Here is a 23671-nt window from a genome sequence, read left to right as displayed (position 1 = left end):
TTACTTTTTCTGCAGTAGTTTCCTGGAGTCCACAGAAGCAGTACATAAAATAAGGAAAATATTTTTTTTTAACATGAATTTTACAATTCCCTGAACAAGGCTTCATCTGTATTTATTATGAAGAAAAGGAGAAAACATCCTCCTCATACTGCTGAAACATCAGGCTTGTACAACACAGAGGGTTCTTGTGCAGGAAATGTGTGGGTGGAAGAAAAGGGAATGGTTCTTTTCCTAGAGGCTATTAAAACTTCACACGCATTTATTTCTCAGAAACATTCAGATCAGCCTCCGTAACATAATGATGTTCAGCAGGAAGACATATATGCACAGAGACCACCCTGCAGTGCTGAAACATGAGAAACCAAATCCACTACTCCAAAGATGGCTAATGTCTTATCTAAACTTTCCCATCTATACAGTTTCTGAGTTTTGGAGGTTTATCATTAGCTCCATAATATTCAGTGCTTCCTTAAAAACTGATGACCTCGGTACCATGGAGGTGTTTGTCTATCACAATGAATGGGTTGAGAATAAACTTTCCACATATCAAATCATAGAACCAGAGGAAAACTGACTGGATGGGCCCTTGGGAGGCCATTCAGTCAACTGAGAGGGTCAGTGCACTGACTGGGTCTGTATCACCTTGCCTAGCTGAACTTTAAAACCCTGCAAAAGCGAAGATTCCAAACATCTCTAGGAAACAGGTCTAGTTCCTTACTTCCTCCTAGTGAATTATTTTTCCTGATATCCAGTCTGAACCTTCCATGCAACAGCTTGCAGCCATGTGCCCTTGCTGTTGTTACCTGGTGCTATCAAGAAAGCAGAAGTGTATGACAATGTAACTTTTTAACTACCTTCCAAATATTTGTATGCTGCTATTATATTTTCCATTGCTGTCCTCCTCACCTGATTAAATAAACCATCTAAAGGCTAAAGCCTGTTCCTTCAGGCACTGTTAAAAGGACATGTGCTCCATCCAGGCCTCTGACCACTGTGGACCCTCCCCTGGACCCTCACCAGTTTCTTCACGTCTCATGAAATGGAGACTCCAAAATGGGATGGAGTATTCAATGTGTGGCTTTGCTAGCTATGAGTTGACACACATGATAACTCAGTCTGTTGGTTAAATTCCTCCTGGTACAGCCTGAATGTGCTTTACCTTATTTCCAAGATGAATTCCATTTTCCCTAGCACTGTCAGCCCCAAATTTCCTGAAGGTATGCTCTGCCTTCTTAAAATTATAGAGTAATGCTATCCTTTTACTTGCCATCATGCTCATCTTCAGTCACCATAATTTGCAAAAATAGGCTAACAACCACATGGTCAGATCTTTCAGCACTTTTGGATCAATCCCTTTCAGCCCCACCAATTAATGGTCTTAAAATAATGGTACACAAATTAGTAGTCTGGATTTAAAGGAAAAAAAAAGATACTGATTTTACATTATTATACCAAAATACTTCTTTCATCTGTTATACCAGGGTGAATTTATGCTGATACTTTTGGTCTGTGTTTGGCCCCAGCCACCTGCAGTAGTTTATATTCTCCCTGCCAAGTTCACTGATAAAACAGTGAATTCATCCTTGGAGGGAGAACTTCTGTATAAACTGTTTTAATTGGTGTTCTGTGATTGGCTGGTTGTCCTCCAAGGTCGCTGGAAGGAGAAAGTGGTAAGGAGGGGAGGAAGGCTCGACCCCCAACTCAATTAGAAAAGACCCCCAAAGCATACTGCGTGTGCGTGAGGGGATTTCTGAAGTTCTCACGCAAGCGCAGAAGGGATGCACTTACATAACCGAGAGGGACTGAGGGCCTCGGGCTGGGCAGTGCTGGCCACACCTGGGAGGTTGTGGTCACTCAGTTAATTCTTGGAAGGGAGCTAACTTCGCACCAAGGACAACATTGCCTTTGGCAGGGACGCCTGCAGTTTGCGAACTTACTGACACTCCAAGGATGCAGCTTCTGCTATGGGCAATTATAGGTATGCTAGGTCAGTAAGATAACTTTATGGGCAACAGCTGGGTAACTGGGGAGGTCGTGCTGGGGGCTTATTTCTCTCCTCCTTTCTCCCTTTTGGGTTTGTTCATTTTGTTGGCCACCTCTTGGTAATAAATATTGGTTTTTGTTAAGCTTTTGACGGTGTCATGGTTTTCAGGCTTCAGTATGTTCGAACCCCTCCCTAATACACCTGGTTTATTGAAAAAAAGAAAGAAAGAAAAAAAGAAAAAGAAAGCTATTTATGGTGACACAAAGAGACTGGCAGCAACGCAAAATAAAAGGCAGGTGATTTATTACAGATAGTAAACCAACTTGTTTTTATTTTATTCACTACAGTAAGAGAAGTCAACTCTTAACGACAGATGTAAAAGAAGAAAAGAACACACTTAATTAGAAGTCCTTTTCAGAGGCCATGTTCCACTGATTGCGGCAATACATGCCACAGTTGCATTTCCTATTTGTTATGTACTACATAATTCTGGCCATTACTTGCACCTTCCAGGCTGCAAACTGCTTTGTCATCTTCTACTTCAAAAAATTGGTGTTTAGAGATTTTTTTCTCAAATATATTCTTAATGTAAAGTTCTTCAAGAATGGATGAAGGAACTTTTTAGGCACTGAAAGACTTAAAATGTTATTTAATTACCATATTTGTTTTTTAAAAAATACATTCTAGTCACATTTTTCTATTTTATGTCAGTGACTGAGAAGTCTAAATGTTTTTGAGTGATGATTGGTTGGAAATCCAGTAAAACAAAGCCCACATCAGTACACTCTTTCACTGCATACTATTTGAAGTTTTACTATGCATTATTCTGCATACTTTCATCACTAAAAACACAACTTTACACACAAGCAACTCTCTTCTGATATAAATTTTTCCTGTATATTTAAGAGATATTTAGTTCTATCCTAACAATGCTTCCTATGTTTACCAGACACCACACACTTTTTTCTTGTTTTGTCTCCAGCTATAAACTGAATTTGGGTCCATTTTGAAAGGACTTGAATAGCTAAATGGAATCTTTTACCATAATTTCAGAAATAATTACAGGAAAAAGGGTGTTAGAGTACATTTCAGGTGGTAACTAGGAACACTGAGACGCCTTCTTTAAGAAGGAAGTCATAAACATAGAGAAAGGGATATAAAACTGAACATTGCATTGTTGTGATTCACTGAATAATCAAGTCTCTTGGACAGTTTTGTATGTTTGTATGTATAATGCATGATGTCAAAAGGCGTGACATATCACAAAGTTATAAGCTTTCTTTATTTGATTTATTTTAGTTATTTTTACTTTAAAAAAAATTTACAACCTGAACAAAGTTTCAAAGTTTTTTACTTTAACAAAAATAACTTCTTTTCCTACTGCTTTTTTGTTAAATTATTAAATAAATAAACAGTACTTAATATACTATTGTCTTTTCTTCCAGGTAAGAATTCAAATCTCCAGAAACAGCATAAAATCTGCTTTACTGCACAGATGTCAAAATGCAGTGCTTGCTTTGGATGTGTATTTTATTTTGCTTCTGGGGCAGTGTATGAATTCTTTGAGCTGTGTTTAACTGTGCTTTGTTTATGCTGACAGCTGACAGACAAAGATTTCGTATTGCTTGGACTATAGCTACTTGAACACACATATGTGCTTTTGTTGATATTCTGCTTGTAGTTCAACTTATCTTGGCATTACTATGATGCCTTCATTGCATTTTGTTGGGCTTATCTGCAGTATGGCATCACTTTTTGCAAAATCTGTAGGCAGACTTTTAAAACCCACCACATTTACTCCCATCTCATCTCTGTCTAGTACTGGATTTTGTTTACTTTTGTGTAGCGTTGATTATCAGAACCATTGCATGGGATCTTCTAGTCCACCTCTGATTCATCAGAGCAGACACTTTAGGAAGATGCTGTAAGAAACAGGAAGTGAGCCTATTTATAGCAGTGGCCTGCTCTGTGACCCCTGACTACATTTCAGAGTTAAACAGTATGTTCTAGGAAGAAATACATATTTCATTTGAAACTGGTGCTGGCATAAGCTTTATAAACTGTATACTCTTGCTTATATTTTTCCCTGTACAACATAACGTAATAACTTACTCTCTACTCTCTTCTTACTATCACAATATGTGGTATTTTTTATCTTTTCTTTTTTTGCTTCTAAAACCGTGATGTATTGATTTCTCTTATCATATTTATTTTCTGTTGTTCCTTAAATAGGGTATTCGATTCCTATATTTCCTATATTGTAGATATTGACAACAAATCTACTAGCTTTCTTCACTGTTTTACCTCCTTTTCTAAAGCTAGCCTTTGCTCTCATTCTGGTTTCACCCTGCTATTTCAATTAATGAAGTTTTTTGAATCACATTTTCTCCACTCAGTGTCAGGTTTGGATGTGCACCTGTTCACTTGTTTTCTGTACGCCCATATTTCTTGTTAAAGCTACCAAAGGCTTTTTAGATATTCCTTATATGTTATATTATTTCAGAATAATATATATATACTGAAACATCTCTTACTGTAATCCACTACAAATAAGTTGACTTTTCAAAATTTTGTATTAGGCAAGTCAGCCCATTCACCCAGTTTGGAAAACCACAAATCAACTCTTACTTCTAGACTCCCTGTGTTTCTTGGGAAGAAGTATTTCACATGTAGCACTGATGCTTACTACGTGGGCATGAGTCATCCTGGTGTGCTCAAACACAGAACACACAAACTCATTTAACCCTTATCTGCATCATCCAAAATAATACACTGGATATTTTAAATACTGTAGTTAATAATGGGATACCTCCCAGTCACAATTTACTTTTCTCCTGATATAAATTGTTTGGGATTTTAATACTATTGATGGATAATATTTCAGTATTTCATAGGAATAGAGTTTTTATTCAAAATTACTTATTAAAAATTAATTAATTTATTGCTCAGAGAAGAGTGTGGTGGGGCTTAGCACAAGGTACAGGAAACCGTGACAGGGGTAGCTATGGGATATTTAATACCTTGCTGTTTGCAGTGTAAATACACCTTAAATTATAAAGGTAAAGGACAGAGGCGTGCAGCACAGTGGAAACACAGGCAAAGAAAAATCAAGATTATATTAAGTCAGCTGGAGAGAATAGCCTGAGAATGTGTCTGGAGCCTCATCTCTATCCCTCTGCAAACAATGGGAAGAGATCCACCCACTGCCCTGAACTTTGGATCCACTGAACGCAAACATGCTGCTGACAACATCAGCTGCACAAACCAGAAACACTCCCCTAATGGCATGAAAAACATGTCAATCACTGGGACAGCTCTGGCACATGCAAACCAGCTTGTGAAATCCCAGCCTTCAGAGAGAAGTACTTAAGACAGAAGCTTCCGCTTTCACTCCTGACCCCAGCAAATAAATATATTATGAATAAATCCATGATGAAAATCCTATGTTAAGAAAGAAGGTTTCTTTCTGTTTTGCAAGTGAAAAGATGAGGAGCCAAGGCTTTTCGCATGAGAGTATGGAATATGTTTCTACAACGCAGATGCTGTGTGGATAGGATAATTGGGAACATACTGCCAAGGAACTCACAACGTCAGATATCCCAAACATGCTTCTTATTATTTTCCTTTCATGCTTGTCTCAATGTACTTTTTATTTTGTAAATCAATTATTGCTCTCCCATACATCTCTTTGAATATTTATTCCTGAAATTACAGGGAAAGGGTTGCTTTCCCCGGCATTCACTAGAATAGCTTATACTATAAACTTGTCTCTGATGGGAACCATTTCCCGCAGGAAGTGCTTGGAAACTATTTGTCCTTAGTGGATGATTTTTCTAGCAAGTGCATTTCCTAGGAAATGCATGTCATAAGGCTAAACAAATACAATGGATAACGTTCAGTGTCCTTTCAGTCTCCCGCACTGAACCCATTTTGAGATGCAACACATTTTAATGGGTCACGTTCTGCTTTGTTCCACAGTCCATAGCTCCTGAGCAGCAGGGAAGGAGCTCTCTGCTTCTTGTAAATTATTTCATGTTCCCTCTTCTGTTGTGAAAAAGCTCTTAATGAACACTGAATTGCTTTCCAGCTGAAACAGGGCATGTTGTATGACAGAAATGCCCACCAATGAATGGTAAAACCACCCTTCGTTGCAGAAAAAAACCACCTAATTTTAACAATCACTATGAATTCTGAGAGTTGATAAAGACATAGAATGAGATGTTTCTATTGACACTGTTATGAAAATGAGTTATCCACTCTAAAGTCCCCATTTCTTTTCCCAATCACAAACAGACGGCCTGAGACTAAATCTTCAAAGGACACTGGACATGACTGTCCACAAGCTGGATAAACCTCGCTCTGCAGAGCCTGCAGGTCAGAATGATCCTCAGCAGAGAGTGTGTGTCCCCTGAGACCAACCCCTCCTCAGTGGGAACATGGTCTGAAAAAGCTTTATGAAGCTGCAGCTGCCTACAGCAAACCACTTGTTTTTTCAGTATTTGTAATACACAATTTTCTTCTACACAAGCACTTTGCATAGACATTTTTTCTAAATAAGTTCATTAGTTTATCTGGTTATTTATGAAAAGCATAGATTAAGGAAATTTACAGACTTCTTCTTGTTTCTTCCCTATTTTTCCTTTCATGCTACATGTCTGGTCACCTGAACCAGACATCAGTTTTTTCGTTTCCTGATTAGATAAATTCTAACTTTAAAAGCGGAGAATAATGTACATGGGACGGTTATTTAAAATGGGGGGTGTTCCAGGAAATGTTTTTTAACTTGTTTCATAGAGATTTACAAAGCACTGAAGGAAATCATCTACTAAGACAAACAACTCTAGTACTGTGCAAGAGCTACTCTACTTTTTTCAACTTCTTTCAGGGTACTCAACACTAAAAAGCTGTCTTTTTTTTTTAAATGTATGGTAATTTTATACTTTAAGAAATATCATGTAAATAGTTATAAAAGGTAGTGGATACTGTCCTATTATATTTTATATCATAAAACTCTCATTAAAGGATAAACATATTTTTAAAACATGGACTATAAGTTATCAAGCTTCTCATAGCTGGAAATAAAGTTTTTGTTTACTACTGTTTCAGTTGGAGCTCCAGACCTGCATGTTTTAGTTTAAAATAATAAGCAGGAAGAGATCATGCATTTGCAATTTTAACATCTCCTTTCAATAAGGGACCATGTGTTTTATACTTGAGGTTTTACAGATTCTCTAGGATTAGGAATAACAAAAATAACAGGTTTCTCCTTTTGATGTAGAAGACCAATAGTGATGTAATTTGAATAGAGATGCTACATTACCTTCTGCAAGCCCATTGTCATCTACAGTTATTTCCCAGATATTAGGAACTATCATTCAGATATCAGGAACCATCATTAAGGTAGAAGACAAATTAATTGATAATTAATTCATCCTAATACAAAAAAGACCATATCTATCAGTGAAGCAGAGTCAATATATCTATGTATATAGAACAGTTAAATGACACTATACACAGAATAATCAAATGTGTTAGAAGGAGAATAAGGTACACTTTTTTCCTGAATTTATAAAAAAAAGAATTTATGTTTGAGATGTACATTTTGAAAATATTTCAATACTTCTTAAGGAAACTCCCACTTTTTGAATTAAAAAATAAAATTAACCTATTTTGTGAAAAAACTCATTTTAAAATAATTTTTATTTGATGGTTTATAAAGATTTTTAATATTGGAAAATAATAAACACACATTTCTGTTACAAAACTATAAGAGGGGCATATTGGAGGGCAGAAGAATTTGCCCTCCAAAGGTTTTGATATATATTTTTGAAGTTCCTCCTAATTTCACTGTTTTCAGACATCAGAGGCATTTCTCATCTGTGATATATTAACCTCTATTCCATAAATAATTCTGCAATGTGCAGTATGCAATGTAGTAGTGAGCCCAGTGGAAGTATTTATATGTGTAAAATTTTGCAACGGGCTATTTACATTTTTTATAACTACTGATCAACTTCTAATTTATATTTGTTTCCTTTTTCAATAAAAGATCTTTGTTTTACCAATAGGTATGCTGTACTGAGAAAAACTAAGCCTCAAGGCTCACGTCTCATAATGGAAAAAATTCAGTATTAGGTCTATATAATCTAAAATATTTGCTCTTTTTTTTAATTAAAGTTAACAGATACAGAAAATACTCAGTGTTTTTGCAAAGGCTGCAGATATTTTAGTTTTACTGCCATAATTATCTCACTAAGACTTTACATACAGAAGCAAGCAATTTTCTTTCCCAGTGTAGCAGCTATGAAATTCAATTTATTGCAATTACACAGCTATTGTTTCAAAACAACACATCCTTTGCTTTAATATGCATTCCTTATGTCAATTTGGGAAATAAAGAGAATACATAATTAACACTTTCACTGTGTTACAGTGTATTACTTGATGTCATTCAGCTGGTGAAGTCAAAATGACAAACACGAATAGAGGAGAAGCCCTCCAGGTCTGCAGGAAGATCGAGGCAACAGGCTCTTACCTGCAGGCTGTTGAAGATGATGAAGAAGACCAGCATCCAGAGCTGCTGGTAAGCCATGTGCAGTCCTCCCCACAGCCAGGTGATGGAAATCAGGGCAAAGAGGTACAAGACCAAGGGGATCTCTGTAAAACACAAACACAGTATTTCAGCTGGTGTGCCCTGAGAAAAACACTTTTTAAAGCATTACTGACACAGGACCCAGGTTTTTTGCTGTCTCTGGCAAACCTTGGAGCTTGTTCTCCAGTGATGGGCAGCCCCTCTCCTGCCCTAGTTGGGTGGGGGTCCCAAGGCTTTTGGGACTCCATCTCAACATCAAGAGACCAGCAGAAGGGCACGACAAGGGGACTGAGAGATGTGAGGGGCATGGGAAAACAGCCCAGCTCAGCAAACCAGGCATGGGTGCTTTGCAGGTGGGAAGAACACACTTGGAGTTGGAAAATATGCAGAACTTGGAAGAAGCATGGAAGAGCTCTTGGCAAGCTCTGAAAGTTTCAATAGGAAATGTATTTCTAAGAATTGAGAGGAAAGGGAATAGAAGAAAATTATTATGGATACATAAACTGCCCCAACTCCGGCCACATATAGAATTATATTGAAATTATAAGAATAGCTCATTCTTTGATTTGTTGTTACTTTCCCCTTCAAGTCAAACATAAGAAGGCAGCTGACCCATAAAACTTAAAGTGACAACCTCCACTCAGTCAAGGAACCCCTCAAGACAGACTTTGAAGTAGTTAACTTCATTCACCTTCAAAAATACATGCAGAATCTCTCTTTAAGTAGCACCCACACATACAGCTGCATTTTATATTCTCTACTGTATTTACAGCATAAAAGATTTCAGGACTGCTGTCAGGAAGATGTCTGCCAGTATGGACAAAGTTCGCCAAAAGGAAAGCAGTTGTTAGTTTTTGCCTGCACATGTTCCTCCCACTGACAGAAGCCAGCCCCGTGTGTTGACTGTGTTTGTGGTAGAACTCAAAGTCCATGTTTGTCAGATCTGCACACCTCGGGGGCAGAGGTGCTCGGCCAGGTATTGCCCCTCCCTGCATTAGTCATGCAGCATCAGCAAAGAGTGGAGACGTGCTTTTGACAGGCATCATTCCAGGAACAGCAGTTTGGGTTTGGTTTACACCGAGAAGGCACTTACTATTTGTACAGTATTAAACAAAATTGCTAAAGGACTCCCAAAGTCACATAAACATAACATTTTAACAAGAAAAAGTGTAAAGATGTCTGCTTTTTGCAACATATTGGTAAAATTTATGACTCTGCTTTTATCTTTATTGGTAATAATTGTTTCATTATTCATTTTCAGTATTGTAAAGAGTTAATACAGAGTTGAAACTCTGGCAGCATTTAAAGCCTCAGTTGTTTGAATTCTCTTCACCCATTTTATTCAGATAATTTGTTGTATTTTGATCAAACAAAAGCTCAATAACTAGAATAAACATGTCAGAAAATAAGCAACAAATACTTTAAAGTTTGTAAAATCAGCATTGCACAAAGGAATGGGACGCCAATAAATAGGCTTGATATGAACCAAAACAGACAGTCTAATTATTTGTAGTTTTCTTCATATGAAAATAAAACCAACAGTGCTAAATCAAATAGAAATTAATAAAACTGCAAATTCTTAAATAATATTAGTGTTCTAAAGTGTAATGCAGAGTGTGTCTTTGCAGCAAACATCTACATGGTTTAACTGTGGAAAATAAAGAATAAACTGTGTTTTCATAGTGTATCCAAATGTTTGTATTCTCATCACTGTTGGTCATTGTGCTTCATTTTTTTTCTATAAATAGGAAAGTCAATAAATGAAGAAATTAAATAGTACAGCTTTAATGATTTTCAGAGTTTACCTATAAATATTTACTATGTGTATTCTCCTTAGGTTGTTAAACTGATAATGCAAATTTAATTGCTTTAATAGTTCTTGGCTAGACATGAATACCTACTGCAAAACCTGAAAGATCTTTACAAACAATTTTTCCCAGATGATTGGGGAGAATATATTGCTTCACAGAAGCAATATACTGGTAATGGGATTTTGTAACAAAAAAAAAATAATAACAGATTTCTTTCATAAAGTTCAAAGAAGAAAAGGCCACCACCAACAACATGCAGTCAGTAACTCATGACCAAACCTCTGATTCCATATTGGTAATGTTAAACATGCAGAATTTAACGGTATCTGATATTGAAAGTCAGAAAGCTGGTAGGTAAATATCCATGAAATCCAACTGGACAAAATTGTTCATTGGTAATTTGTAGAAATAGGAAGCAACAAACCTGTTAGAATATTATTTTTGGTTAACTTATATTTTTTGATCTGTTGCTGCTTTTGGCAAGGAAATTTTGAAGTTAAAGGATACCTCCTAAAAGAAAAGCACACTTCCCATTAAGCATAAAGAATACATGATCACTACTACAAACTCATAGAAGATTGGCCTCTCTAACCTTTCCATTAAATCTCAGGTTTTTGGCAAACTTTCTCATACATCTTTATGACACTTTATGGTGTAATCAAATGAAAAAATCAGACACCTTATTATAGCTTATGCTATTATAGTTATTCAGGGAACATGGCAAATCCCAGAACAACTGTAAATCACAGGAAAAAAAAAAAAAGAAAAAAATTTGAACCTATTTATCTCCACTTAATAAAATTATTTAGATTCACTATGTAAAATTAACTGAGTACTAAATTTGCAGCTATACAGTCATAACTCATGCAATTAACTTGCTCCTGCAAATTTCTTCAAAGGAAAAAAGCTAATTTGGACATGTAAAGCACAGTGCAACGAATCTAAATTATGTAAGTGCAGTTGATGCATTTGAGTTATTATCTAATTCAGATCTTAGTTCTTTATTTCAGCTTGTAATTATGCTTGTACATTTTGTCCTAACTGTATTTGTAAAAAATCTTGGAGGCAAAGATTTTTTTTTTCTCATAATTACAAAAAAAGAAAAGTTCCTGGAGCACTATAAAGATTAAAATACTATATCCAATATGTGTGATGAATATTGTGAATACTGTACATAACTTTTAGTTCAGAAGTAGCCAACATCTGGTTCTTGATTTCTAGGTGCATATTGTCATCTCAAGATGAAAGTATTCCTGCAATTTACTGTTCCTTTGATTCTTTAGATACCTTATATCTGCCTTATAATTCAAGATAAAGACTTTAGCATATATATCACAGGATAGGGAAGACATGTAACTGCATGTTTACACATACATTCTCACTTGCAATCAAAAGCCCTGTCCTCAACATCATTTCCTGAGCACAGAAGCATGTTTGGAATGTTCTGCACTTGCATTTTGTAGGCTTATTTGTTTCTTGAGAAGATCAGATACTAGTAGGTATAGGTGGACCATCCAGCATGTTCTGTCATGACCAGGAATTCCACACTGTTAAGGCAATAAATATATTTGGGAACTGGATATAGATGATGTTTAAGGTCTCTTCTAGCGCAAATCACTCTATGATTTTATATTAAAGAAGTTTATATGAAAGAACATGCAAGAGTGTAGTTAAAATTTTACAGCTAAATATCTAAGGCATTCTTCATGAAGTTCTATTTTGGTAACATAAAGTTTTTATCTTTACATTAATTCTGGCACTTTTACAATTATGATATCTGACTCAGGTAAGTCCTATTGCATATTTATGGGTAGGGCATGAAAATTATGCCAGTTCAATATTCATTCAATAAATGAAGCTCATCTATTCACAAAAGAATTATCAGAAAAAAATTGAGGTGAATTTTGAATTAAAATTGCTCTGTTATGTTTTCAAATATTTCCATGAAATTATGAAAGGTTAGCAAACAGTTAGAAAATAAAATACGTATATTTGATTGCTGTCTTATTAATCTCCAATTTCTGTATTTGCATATTAGGACTGTCAAGAAAAAAACACCATTCCTTACACATGCCTATCTCAATCTCCTGTTGCTTCAACCAAATATAACCATCATACTTTATACCACCTGATTTCCACCAAAAGCAGTCTTTCGTGTTGCAAACTAAAATATTAGTTAATTTAGAGGCTGTTTATCCAATGCATGCTTCTGACTTGGCTCCTGTCAAGGTAATCTTTTGAGAAGGTAGTTTCTGTATACAGCAGAACAGTCAGCCAACAGAACATGTTTGCTCAAAGGCTGGTAAATGGAACCAATACAAACTTAGACTCTTTCAGCAAACTCAATCCTATCTCTGAACAAGTACATCAGAGGCAGAGTTGGCATTCTTTGAAGAGAAAACTCCCAATTATATCCCCTAGTTTTCCAAGAAAATATTTATCTGTCTACAGACAGATCCTCTTTGCAGCTACCAAAGAGGAAGTGTTTTCTTTTAGATACGTATGGTGAAACCCAGCATTGTTATTCTGCTCTTGGTAACAAAACTACACGGGAGTCCCCTCTAGTGTGGGTAACAACAAACTCTGCTCATAGGATAGAACAAAATAGCAAGAGACAATGCTGCTACTCAAGTTCAGGAAGACGTTTGAGTACAGCAGGCAGAATTTATCCTAACAGCTGTAGAAGAATAATGAGGTGGCCCCCTACAATGGAGTAACTGCATTGGCAGGTAAGGGAAGAGCAACTGATGACATCTATCTTGAATTCTTGGAGGCCTTTGACATTGCCCCATACAACATCCTTGTCTTTAAAATGGAGAGATACAAGTTTGACAGACAGACTACTTAATAGATGAGGAACCAGAAGGATGGTCACATCCACAGAATGGCTATCCAGAGCTCCATCTTCAAATGCATATCAGTATCAAGGGTCTGCACTGGGACCAGTACTGTTCAATACCTTTATTAAAGACATAGACAGTGGGACTGAATGCACCCTCAGAAAGTTTGTGGATGATACCAAGATGAGTGTTGCTGTTGATATGCTTGAGGGATGGGATGCCATCCAGAGGGATGCTGACAGCCTGGAGCAGTGGACCCATGAGCAAGGCCAAGTGCAAGGTCCTGCACCTGGGAAAGGGAAATCACAAGTATCAATACAGACTGGGAGATGAAGAATTGAGAGTGGCCCTGCAGAGTGGGACTTGCACAGGGGGAGGAGATGACAAGCTGATGACAAGCTGGACATGAGGCGGCAATGCGCACTTGCAGCCCAGAAAGCAAACCGTGTCCTGGTCTGCATCATGACCAGCAGCTAAGGGAGGTGATTAAAGCTCCCCACTCCACTCTGGTGGGACCGCATCTGGAATGCTGTGCCAAAGATTGGTGTCCCTAGAACAGCAAGGAGATAGACATGTTAGACTGGGTCCAGGGGAGGACCACAAAAAAGATCAGAGGGCTGGAGCACCTCTGCTGCGAACAGAGGCCAAGAGAGTTATTCAGCCTGGAGAAGAGAAGGCTCCACAGCCTTTCAATATTTAAAGAGAGCTTTTAAAAGAGACGGAGAAAGACTTGTTTACCAAGGTCTGTAGAGACAGGACAAGGGCAAATGCTTTTAATCTGAAAGAAGGTAAATTTAGAATAGACAAAAGGAAAAATATTTTGGCACTGAGTATGCTAAGACATGGGAAAGGAATGTTTAGAGAAGCTGTGGCTGCCCCATCCCTGGCAGTGGTCAAGGGCAGGTTGGATGGGGCTTGGAACACCCTGATCTAGTGGAAAGTGTCCTTGCCCATGGGAGGTGGGTTGGAACAAGATGATCTTTGAAGGTCCCTTCCAACCCAAGCCATTCAATGATTCTGTGATTCTGGATGGTTCAGGATGAAGCTTCTTCACAGGGTAAGCTTCAGAGTATACCAACAATAGGAGAAAAGAAAGTAAGAAAAATATTGACTCAGTTTTTAACTTAGACACTTTCGTATTCAATTTATCTGTGAACAAATATACTCTACAAATGAAGATAAACTTTACTGTTTCTACTCCTATTAAATTTATATTAAAGTTAGTGATAACCTTAAAGTAGAGGTCACAAATATAGAACTTCAGAATTACCAGCTACAGTTTAAGAGTCTTTTCCTAAAATCTATGAAATTACCAAAAGAACGTACGCTTAGATAAATTTTTTCCCTTTCAAATCTGTATATCCAAGCCCTTTTTATCTTTTATGGTAATATGCAAGGCAGTGACCTTGCTATTTTGCTTTTACTGACAATATTCAGGAATGTTTTGCACAAATTACTGCAGAATCCACATGGGGTCACCTGTATCACACTGTAATTTTAACTCTCTTCTAACTGAATTACTCTCAGAAATGGAATGAACACTACTAGTTCAAATATTTACATGCAAATACGTGTTTGTATGAATAACTATGTATAAATCATAATTACAGGTCTATATATGCCACTCTTTCCTTTCTGCAATGCTCTATGCTCTCTGGAATTTAATGAACAGTTGTACACCATCACTAGCAAAAATAAAAAAAAGTGTATGTAAAAATATTTTTGTCTTTGTTTACAGCTCCCTATACTTGTTATGTCAGATTATTTACACTGTCATTCACCTGAAATTTTTCTCTCTTTCTACAAAGGGTAACTAATGAAAAATAGCTTTTCCAGAGTAGTGACTTTTTTTTTCCCCGTTACTTACTTAAACCACTGTTCAAAGTGTTGAAGCTTGGGTACCAACCCTCAGGCTGGAGACTAAAAAAGGGTTTTTTTGCTGTTAAGATTTAATTATTGTGGATGACCAAATAGGTTGCAAATCTGTGTGGAGATGACAGTCACAGCCAATCTCGCAGGAGAGGCTAAACACGGATAACTATTTTTTGGTGACTCCACCTTTCCTCTGGTTTTGGATCAAACAGAGAAAAACCTTGGCATTATTAAATGCCATAACAAAACAGCAAAATAATGAATGTCTGTGCAATTAAGGAGGCAATGTTACCAAAAGATGTCACTACCACAGAAAAATCCTGTAAGCCAGAACCTGGTGCAGGTATGATCCATAACCCTGTTGCAAAAGTAAGGTATCATCATGCACCTGAGTGCAGGCAACTTTGCTGTAGTGAAAAAAGCTGCTTCCCACAGCATCCATTGATGTGGCTGCAATAACAAGAGCAGAAGCAGGTCCCATTGAGTTTGTGAGAAGACAGAGTCAGCTGAGTGAACTTCAAGATTCAAGATTTAAAAGTGATACTAGACCTTACCACTGCAAACTGCCTTTGAATATGTCTTTAAAAGCACAACATACCTATAAGACATTAAAAATAGTGTGACTACCCTACCACCACCTCAAATTTCAGAAAAACGATATTCAGTCAAAAAGCCAGAGGCTTTAGTGAACAGTTAGTACTGTATTATGTAGTTATAGGCAAAGTCACAAACTACAGAAATCACCAGCTTTTCTCTCTGGAAGCTACACCATAAACACAGGCACACAGAGACCCGTTATACAACCATAAACTGCAGCAGGCAGCTCGTTTCCTTCTGTAAAGCAGCCTCTCTCCAACCTGCTCTCACTCCCACTGTATGAGGTATTTCATTTGTGCTTGTAAAAACTCCTTGGTAGCAAACCATCACTTTGTCTTGAAGCTGCACAAGTAGCAAAAGGGACAATCTACTTAAAAAAATAAAAAAGAGATTTTACTGAACAGCTCTCTTTCTGATTTTTTTTTCTTTTCTGCTGAGATGTCAGAATTCTTCATCTTATTTTCCAGACTCTATTGGAGAAAGAAAACACCCTGAATCCTACGCTAAATCAAGGTTTTGTTTCAACCCTACTATTTCATGTCTTTATGACATGTAGATATAATTCCTCTTAGTACTTTCTTCCATTTTGAATGATAATTTTATTTATGGTATTGTTCTAATATTCAGTTCACTTTCTTTCTTCAGTTAACTGCTCTGAGACAAGCCTTAACTCTCAACATATTAATAAGAAATATCCTTATTATCTCACAGACATGCCAAAACAAAGTTATTTATAAATGAATCAACTGTACTATCCAAGACTGAAAAAGGAGCCACCTGTGTGACTGCTTTAGGTAGTCCATTTTATATCAGAGAGAAATGAAAGTGCAGCTAAGGTCTTGAGTATCATCAGATCTTATATAAATTCATACAGATCTTAGTCAAGCCAACACTGTGTCAAAGAAAGAAATAAATATTTGCAGAAATATCCAGATTGCAAATTTTTAATATTTATTTCTTTTTCTCACAAAAGGAATATATTTTTATAAGCCAAATATTAAAAATTTATTTGCACTAATTTAGAAAACTCACATTTAAAAAAAAAATACCATGAATGTAAAACAAATATTCCAAGCTTCCCACAGAGTGTCCTATTACCACTACGGTATTGGTCTAAACTGCTGCAACTTTATTTTGGGAACATTGTTGTATTTGAAATTGTTCTGACGGAGAAGGCCGACTGAAACTTCCTGTTTTGCACAAGACAGATCTTTTCTTTCAAGCATGTTTCAGTTGTGAGTAGCAAAGGAAATATCAAAGCAGAGGCATTAACTCCAAACACTCCAATGCACAGTGCAGCCTATGTGTGGCTTTGCAGCTGCCAAATGCACTGCAAAGCACAGGGGCCAGAGCTGTGCCCATCACATCCTGCATCCATAGATTATCCCTGGATACAGGCAGGCCATCATTGCATCTGAGCAGCTCCAGCCCTCCCTGGGACAGGTTCTTCAGTACCCCCAGCTAAAACCCATGCAGTGGTCCGAGCAGGGAGGTTCTTTCTTCTATTTCTGTTCTCTTTAACTAGACTAGACACATCACATAGCCAGTGATACTAATTTCTTTTTCTAGGTTTGACACATTTTTATCCTCCTCAGACAGTTAAGCATCTGCATAACTTCGATCATTAAAATACTTGCACAGACTTCAAAGGGACAAGGCTTAACCTCAAACTAAGCGCGTAGGTACCTACTGAACTGTAGTTTCAGGTGGGGTTCTCAGAACTGGCAAGAACAGTCCATACCATTCTGAAAATACAACTTGTTTGCATGGGGGTAGCCAACAAATCATACCTGCTGCATTTGTTCTTCCTCTGAAAATATCGTCGTATGCCTTCCACTGCGGAGTCACCTGGTAGGCGTGGATGAACACCACAAAAACCACAACCAAGCACATTAATGGCACCAGAGCAGCAGTGAAGAGAGCAGCATAGGCATTTGGAATGAAGCACCTGATGGAAAAAAATGGGGAAAAATGCTGTTGATAAACATAAGGGACAACTTGAATTCTCATAAATAGAATTTCAGAAACAAATATTTTTGAAGGATGTGCTGTATAATCCACAAATTCTGTTCCCAGAGTAACTTTGATAGGTTGCACTGTGTTCTGTTTGTTCTTATCTCTTCATCATATCTGTGCACTTACAGTATGCACATTATATTTAGCCTAACCAGTGTTGGAAAGATTTAAACTTGCAATGAAATAAATTATATTTTAACATACTAAATGCATGCTATATTCATTTAAAGTGATCATGCTTAGTCACCAAAGTCTAAAGGGTACTATGTAATTTTCTATACTTAGCTCCTGAAATCACAAATTAAGTTTTGATAAATACATTTTAAAATATATGAACAAGTCTTAAAGGCATGATAATTATCCCTTCTCAAGTTCTTGGAAATTACATGTCATTTGCACACTGAAACCAAATGTTCACTCCCTTCCCCCCCCCCCCCTTTTTTTTTTCCAATTGTGCTGTCTCTCCTTGCCCTTTCATTTATTAAAGTCGTGATTATTTATTAAGATGTGTCAGGAACATGCGTTATCCGTGAAAAAGAGTCAAATTACACGTACATGATGATGACTTGAAGACTATGGACATGACAGTTAAAGAGAGCTCTCAAGGGTAAGAGAGATGAGGGTTTTCTGTGCACTCCCTGGAGACCAGTATGTGCTTTACAGCCACTGACCTACTCTAGAGATGACGCACAAGAGAGCAGCCCAAGGGACGGCGTGGGAGTCAGTATGTCTCGAGAGTATGTGGTCACTGCTACTCCTATTAGGAGGGTGTAACTTATCCAGTCCTTCTGTCTCGCAGGTCAGCTCTACTAAGTAAGCTTAGAGTTGATGCTGGTAAAATATATATCTGAGACAAGCCTAGTCACGTTTCACTGATCTCCCTGGTACCTTCTGGGTTTGCTTAGGTGGACTTGCGTGCACCACGTAGCAAGGCAAGAATGTATTCCTTGTTGTCTCTTCCAGTGCATCAGTTGTGCATACTCAGTGAATCCCAAAATCATTTCCAGCAGAATCCAGATACCTTCTATAACTCTCTGCAGAAGGTACAGGCTCAGTCAGACACCAAGCCGAGATACCACCTGATAACATCACTGAGCAAGTAAGCAATAGGGAAAGGAGAAACTGCAATTAAAGGTGTTTGTTCCTTTCCTCATAGGATAGATGTTTCGGTCTCTTAATCATCTTGTCAGCCTTCACTGGACTTTTGCACTGAGTCTTTTGCAGTCTGTCTTTCGCACTGAGAAGTCCAGAACTGAACCCAGCATTCCAAGTGCGACCTCACAAGTGCTGAGCAGTGGGGAAGGATCACCTTCCTCGACCAGCTGATACTGGACACAACATCTGATCCATTTTATCCTTCAAATTTTTAATATTTCTTAGGTATGAAAGTTTTCTTTGTTCCCCAAAGGCATTCTTGAGTTGGCACAATCAGTTTTAAGACATTGACATATCATTCCATTTAATGATTATACTGAAGCCAAGAGCCCTAGCACAAGAATAGTCTTCTATAAAGTCATATTTATGTTCTGAAATATTTTTTTTCAACTTGATACATTTGTGTATTTCAAAGATCGTGTATGCTCTTAAAAATTACCTGAACTTTCCTGTGAACACTCCTTTATATTCAGTTAACAAAAGTTGTATAAAAATGAAAACCTATACAGATGAATCACTTTTACTAATACTTGCTTTCAAAAGTACTCTAGAGAGTTATATAAACCAGAAATACACAAAGCCATATTAACCTTCAAAACTTACTTTTTTTTCTTGAAGTAAAGGTCAGCAAGTCAATGAAAACCACCTCTTCCTGTAATTTTTATTCACATATATGTTATATATGTGTGATGATATATGTTGACAGATATCTTTTAAGATGTTATTCCATTACCATGACACATTTGTCACATGGAACTATTTGTCTTGTATTCCTAGTATTGGCTGGGAATACAAGAAAAATATCCCAAAATATCGACTAAGTTGGTGATTCAGAACACAACTACTCTATAGAAAAAGGCCTAGAAAGATGAAACTGGAATGAGTTACATCATTACAAACCTTGTTTGTTTGAAGATGAGCATTATTTCCTGTAGCATAGCCTTCAAGCAAGTTTTTTTTGTTTGTTTTGTTTTGATTTTTTTAATAGGCCCTGTATAATGAAGCTATTTTTTATTTCTATCTTGGGTGAGTAACTATAAGGTTTTGTTTTGTTTGTTTTGATTCTGAGTAACAGCAAAAAAGTCAACCAACCAACCAAAAAAAGTTACCCACTGAAATACTGCCTTCTGCAATGAGGACAAGAAAAATCAAACACTGTTTTGATTTTTTCCCAGTTTTAAGAGGTTTTGCTCCCAGCTTAGATTTCTTGTAGCATTGAAAAGACAACTGTTTAGCTTTTGTCCCAAGATGTCACCGCTCTTGCTGTTCTTGACTATTTTGACCTAACTGGAGTGTCTATCTTTGGTTCTGTGTTGACAACTTTGTTCTGACCACTGACTCTGTTTTGATCCTTAATTTTGTTTTGGTTACTGCAAATTTCTTTATTAACCTTGAAAGCAACACATTCCCATTTTTTGTTTCTCTTTCACTACTCCTATCAAAACTCATTTAACTATCCCGCTCCCAAACTCCTGTTCTACTCATAGTGTCATTTTTCCCATAAAGAACACTTTACTTCCATCTCAAATATTTCTATCATGACATAACAGAATATAAAACACACTATCAAAAGACCTGGGTATGTCAGTATCTATGAAAGGTCTGTTCTATGAAAGAGGTTAAAAATCAAGTTAGAAATAATTGTCTTTAGTAAGTGTCTTCTCCGAGGTATAATTCCATACTAGTATGCAATGATGTGTTAATAGTTTTAGAACTGGAAAAAAAAAAATTGAAATGAATCAGTTATTTTTCCTCCAATACAAATCAACATTTACTTTAGATGTTTTTTTCCATGACTAGAATGATGAGAAACAGCTTTAATATATAAGATTGTTTTCTCATGGATGACTACTGAAGATGTTAATTCAGTCTAAATTGATAGTTTTAAATACAACAAACATGGAAAGATTAGGACATAGAAATCAACAGATAATACCATCTTCCCTTTGGAAAAGATGTAATCTCAGAAAATCATACACCTTTACATCAATTCAATGATAAAAATTACCTCACTTATTGGCAAGCCAGAATCTGCTTTTCTTTGATTTTCCTTTTTTTTCCCCCTCAGACATATAAAAAGCAAATGCTAGGCTTGTTTACTTCTCAAGGGGGTGAAGTGTGTTTATCTGACCCTTTAGCTGTTTTTGTAAAGTGTTCTGTGACATCTTAACGTACGGCACTTCCTAAAATCTGAGGAGATGTTCCAGTTACATATGATATGGAAAGCCCTCTTTTGTTTTTCTAATACTTTCAAAATAAAACAGGAAACAACTGACAAGATGTATACTGGAACTACTTGTTAGCACTATTAAATAGTTAATAGTGAAAAAGGAAAATAAAAATAAAAATAAGGATAATAGGAAAATAAAAATAAAACCCAAGCAACACTGATAAGGAAATAACAACTGTTAAAAAATGAAAGGACTGACATACTTTTTTCCCTTCTAAGCAAGAGAGATTTAAAATAACTCCATGTAGTAAAGACAGTTTCATTCTGTTATTGTCACATCTTGAATTCTAAGGACAATCTCTTTCAACTGCGTCTTGAAACTACAGAAGAGTAAATTTGAGAAAAAATTGCAGGTGTTCTTATCTATCAAATATCTGGTGTTCTGAGTCCCCGAGCTTTACAGCAAAGCATTTTACAGCAAAACAAAAATAATACTCCTTTATTTTAAAACGGTATGCAGGAAAACAACAGATTTAAAAACTGTTTGAGCCCAAATCAGTGGTGGACATACCCTCAGAGCAGATAACCATGTTGACTTTTCCAGTGTTAATGCCTCCTCAATGTGACGAATTCTCAGCCTGAACAGACTATAGGATTCCACTCTATTTCTGTTGTAGCAATGTTGTAACAGGAACAGATTAATACCTGCTATAGCAGAAGGAATTCTACCTGAAAGTCAGTGTGGTTTTAGAGCCAACAGGAGTACCACAGACATGGTATTTGTTCTCGGACAACTGCAAGAGAAGTGTAGGGAACAGAACAAAGGTCTCTATGTAACCTTTGTTGACCTCACCAAGGCTTTCGATACTGTGAACAGAAAAGGTCTATGGCAGATTTTGGAACATTTAGGATGTCCCCCAAGTTCCTTAAAATGATCATCTCACTCCATGAGGATCAGCACGGCCAAGTCAGATATGGCAATGCACTTTCTAATAACCAATGGTGTGAAACAAGGCTGAGTTCTCGCACCAACCCTATTCACAATCTTTTTCAGCATTGATGCTCCAAAGGGCCATGGCAGACCTCGAGGATCAGGACGGTATCTACATTCAATATCATACTGATGGAAGTCTGTTCAACCTAAGATGACTGAAGGCCATCTTTGGGTGGAAGTCAGCTTAAAGAAGACAGAAGTTCTCTATCAACCTGCACCTCAGGAAGTCTTCCATCATCCCCATATCACCACTGGCCAATCAGAGCTCAAATCAGTCCAGCAATTTAATTACCTGGGTAGCCTCATCTCCTCAGATGGTAGGATTGATGGAGAGATAGACAACAGGTTAGCAAAGGCATATAGTGCTTTCAGAAGACTCCATAAAAAGTTTGGAGAAATAAACACTTGAAGAAAAGTACAAAGATCAGTGTTTACAGAGTCCTTGGTGTTGTCTACTCTCTTATACGGATCTGAATCATGGATCATCTACCGCCACCACCTGAGACTCCTAGAACGCTTCCATCAATGCTGTCTCCATACAATCCTAAACATCCACTGGTCAGATTATGTGACCAATACATCTGTTCTAGAACAAGCAGCAGTCACAAGTATTGAGGTCATGCTGCTGAGAACACAGCTGTGTTGGGCAGGGCACGTCTCAAGGATGAAGGACCACCGCCTCCCTAAGATCTTGCTCTATGGTGAACTTGCCTCCGGTTGCCGCAAGAGAGGAGCCCCGAAGAGAAGATACAAGGACTCCCTGAAACAACATCTCAGCCTTGGCCGTATTGATCACCATAACTGGTCTACTCTGGCCTCCGATCGGGAAGTCTGGAGACACACCATCTATAACGCTGCTGATGCTTTTGAGAAAGCATGCAGGATCACTCTTGAGGAGAAAAGACAATGCAGAAAGAATCGTGCCTTGCAGAGTGTACCACCTGGGGAGTCTTTCTGCTGTACCTTTTGCAACTGAACATGTCTATCTCGTATTGGCCTTTTTAGCCACCAATGTGCCTACAACAAGCGTGGGTAGTGCCTTCCCAAATCTTCGTTCGCAAAGCCCAGCTATGATGATATGAATCCTTTTCCATAAACACAATAAGCAACAAGGTTATCATAGAGTCAAAGAATCTTAGAATGGTTTGGGTTGGAAGAGATCTTAAAGATCATTTAGTTCCAGCCCCCCTGCCATGGGCAGGGACACCTTACACAACAAGACCAGGTTCTCCAGTTTCATCCAACCTGGACTTGAACACTTCCAGGGATGGGGCAACTTCTCTGGGCAACCTGTTCCAGTGCCTCACCATCCACACAGGAAAGAATGTCTTCCTAATATCTAATTAATTCTCTCCTCTTTTAGTTTTACACTCGCCTGATGGAGAAAGAAATATGTGGACATTTTTGTTGTATGTGTCATTTGTTTTTGTTTTGTTTGATAGGTTTTTTTGTTGTCGTTGTTTTGTTTTGTTTGGTTTGGTTTTGGTATTTTGGGGGGGAGGGGTGTTTGGTTTTGGTTTTGGTTTTGTGGTTTTTTAAAGCTTATTGTTTCTATGAAGGGATGTGAAGAAAACCATACGGAAAGTGCATGCTAATCTTAACATGGGTAATATTTGAGATGGTAGTCACTAGTTTCTGAG

The 23671-nt window shown here is 37.3% G+C and overlaps 1 protein-coding gene across 2 annotated transcripts in view; it reads right to left on the bottom strand.

The window, feature by feature from the left end:
- The window catches only part of ADGRV1 (adhesion G protein-coupled receptor V1), a 271306-nt gene that overhangs the window by 28434 nt on the left and 219201 nt on the right, over nt 1–23671 (bottom strand). For both annotated transcript variants that reach the window (XM_027656816.1, XM_027656817.1), the window contains 2 exons: nt 17487–17644; nt 8520–8641 (listed from right to left, as the gene is read on the bottom strand). In XM_027656816.1, coding sequence (XP_027512617.1) covers nt 8520–8641; nt 17487–17644 — 280 coding nt within the window. The remainder of the gene's footprint in view (nt 1–8519; nt 8642–17486; nt 17645–23671) is intronic.

The sequence above is a fragment of the Corapipo altera genome, unplaced genomic scaffold (assembly GCF_003945725.1).
Source record: "Corapipo altera isolate COAL_440 unplaced genomic scaffold, ASM394572v1 61281, whole genome shotgun sequence".
Taxonomy (NCBI): domain Eukaryota; kingdom Metazoa; phylum Chordata; class Aves; order Passeriformes; family Pipridae; genus Corapipo; species Corapipo altera.
Note: the sequence above shows the minus strand (reverse complement) of the source record. Positions and strands in the feature narration are given on the sequence as shown.